Source organism: Crocuta crocuta, unplaced genomic scaffold, assembly GCF_008692635.1.
Source record: "Crocuta crocuta isolate KB4526 unplaced genomic scaffold, BGI_CrCroc_1.0 scaffold35, whole genome shotgun sequence".
Classification (NCBI taxonomy): domain Eukaryota; kingdom Metazoa; phylum Chordata; class Mammalia; order Carnivora; family Hyaenidae; genus Crocuta; species Crocuta crocuta.
In genome coordinates, this window is record NW_027530625.1 from 7,162,917 (window position 1) to 7,164,876 (window position 1,960).

Sequence of the window (1,960 nt, forward strand, 5' to 3'; positions counted from 1 at the left end):
CCGTGGCCTCTTCCCCCCCCCCCCCCCCCCCCCTTATTCCCTCCTCCACTTAACTTGCCGTCCTCTGGTTCAGGGACGTGCCCACGATTGTCAGAACCGCGTCGGTGTGGTTCGGAATTCAGCGTCTTTGCTGGCTTAAAGCCTGGAGGGTTTTGACCTTCAAGCGTGCCGTAATTATCTCGGTGTCCACATTCTTGGCCGGTGGAAATGGCTTCCCAGCAAAGTGACAGCCCGCACAGGACAGAGGCCGATGGGCTCTGCCGGTGTCTTTCATTCACGATGTTCTCCGCGCCACTGCCGTCAACTTTCCTACCCCAATTAGCTCAGGTAGGAAACCCGTACATGCGATTTCATAGTGAAGAACGAGAGGAGAGAGTGTGAGACGTGGGCGCTTTCTTGTAAGACCAATTTCCTGAGCTGCACGGGAGCCTGATTTCAGACCCTCCTGTCACTCAAAAGGTGAAGCCTCTCAGGCTGCAAATTGAGATTTCTTGACTTCTGGTTCGCTCTGCGTGGCTACGCCCGTTCCCTCTCCGTTTCACAGGCTTAACGCGCTTTACCAGAATCCTATTAGGCATGAGTCGTCGAGTCCCTTCTGTGTTTAATTTCTCTGATCGCTGATGATCGGGCCATCTTACGCCACCATCGCCCGAAGGTGCTGCCTCTTCCATCCCCCTGTCCCCATTTTGCCTTGTGATTTCATGGTTAACATCCACGAACCAGAGATTAGACTCCCAGCTCCCTGGGAGACTCAGGAGGCGAGAGGAAGCTGATTATACAGAAAAGAATCTTTAGGATGTGTTCAGATACGCATCAAGAGGAAAGAGGAAAGTAGGAAAACACAGTTTGGGGGGCGGGACGCTCTGGGCTTTATATTGTCCTCTGTCCAGTCTGGATGGGCCACATGGGGGCTTCCTCCGATGGAAGCTTCTCCCAGTTGAGGACTGGCTGGTGCGTTTGTTCCCCGTGCCTGCGGAGAGCCGTCCTCACTGAGCAGAGCCTTAGGTGCCTGCGGATAGGCGGGCAGGCGTCACGGCGCTTCCGGTATTAAGTCGCGACCGCTCACAACAAGCCTACGAAGCAGGCGCCGCTGCTCCCCTCTTCATGTTGTGGGTGCGGTCACTGAGGCCCAGGGTCATGAACCTGCTCCCGCCCACCCTCTACCGCCTCTGTCTGTGGCGGATGCCAAGGCACAGGTTGCCGGGGAGGCTGGACGCCATCGTCGGGAGGGCGCCTTCGCCCCGTGTCACTGCATTCGCAGAGCCGGGAACGCTGGCCACAGCTCTCACGGATGAACTGTCTCTTTTTCCCCAGAGACCTCGCTGCCCGGAACTGCCTGGTAGGGGAGAACCACTTGGTGAAGGTGGCTGATTTCGGCCTGAGCAGGTTAATGACGGGGGACACGTACACAGCCCACGCCGGGGCCAAGTTCCCCATCAAGTGGACGGCGCCGGAGAGCCTGGCCTACAACAAGTTCTCCATCAAGTCTGACGTCTGGGGTAAGGGCTGCTGCTCCCGGTCAGCCCCCGCCCACAAGCGTGGGCTCCTCATCCCGCTGTTCTCTCTCTCCCTGCCTTTCCGCTGCCTCTCTCTCGCTCTCGCTCTTTCATTTATTTCCCTTCATTACTTGATTCTCCTAGGTTTTTTTCTTTCTTTCTCACTTTACAGTCTTTACTCCTCTGTTTTCTCTTCAAAATGAAGTAAAAGCAAGCTTTCTCTTCCAAAGTGATTCAGATTACCCTTCTTACCCCCTCCCCGCAACTTACCGTCTCCAGCCTGAGCTTGCCGCTTGGGTTTGGGGGGGCAGTTAGTGCGCCCTGCAGGCACCCACAATTCTCTGTAGTTTGGTTTGGACTTAAATAGGATCTCGCCCTCTGAGGCTTCACGGGCCAGTGTTTTATTTTTATCTTCTGTTAAAGAATTTATTGTGGCAGGTAGTACGCGTACCCCGAAGAAGGCA

General features: G+C 55.5%; 1 protein-coding gene across 1 annotated transcript in view; it reads left to right on the forward strand.

Moving 5' to 3' along the window:
- ABL1 (ABL proto-oncogene 1, non-receptor tyrosine kinase) overlaps positions 1 to 1,960 on the forward strand; it is a 136,108-nt gene that overhangs the window by 123,503 nt on the left and 10,645 nt on the right. Inside the window, 1 exon segment of the mRNA XM_077768398.1 lies at positions 1,315 to 1,499. Within this exon segment, the coding sequence (XP_077624524.1) occupies positions 1,315 to 1,499 (185 nt within the window).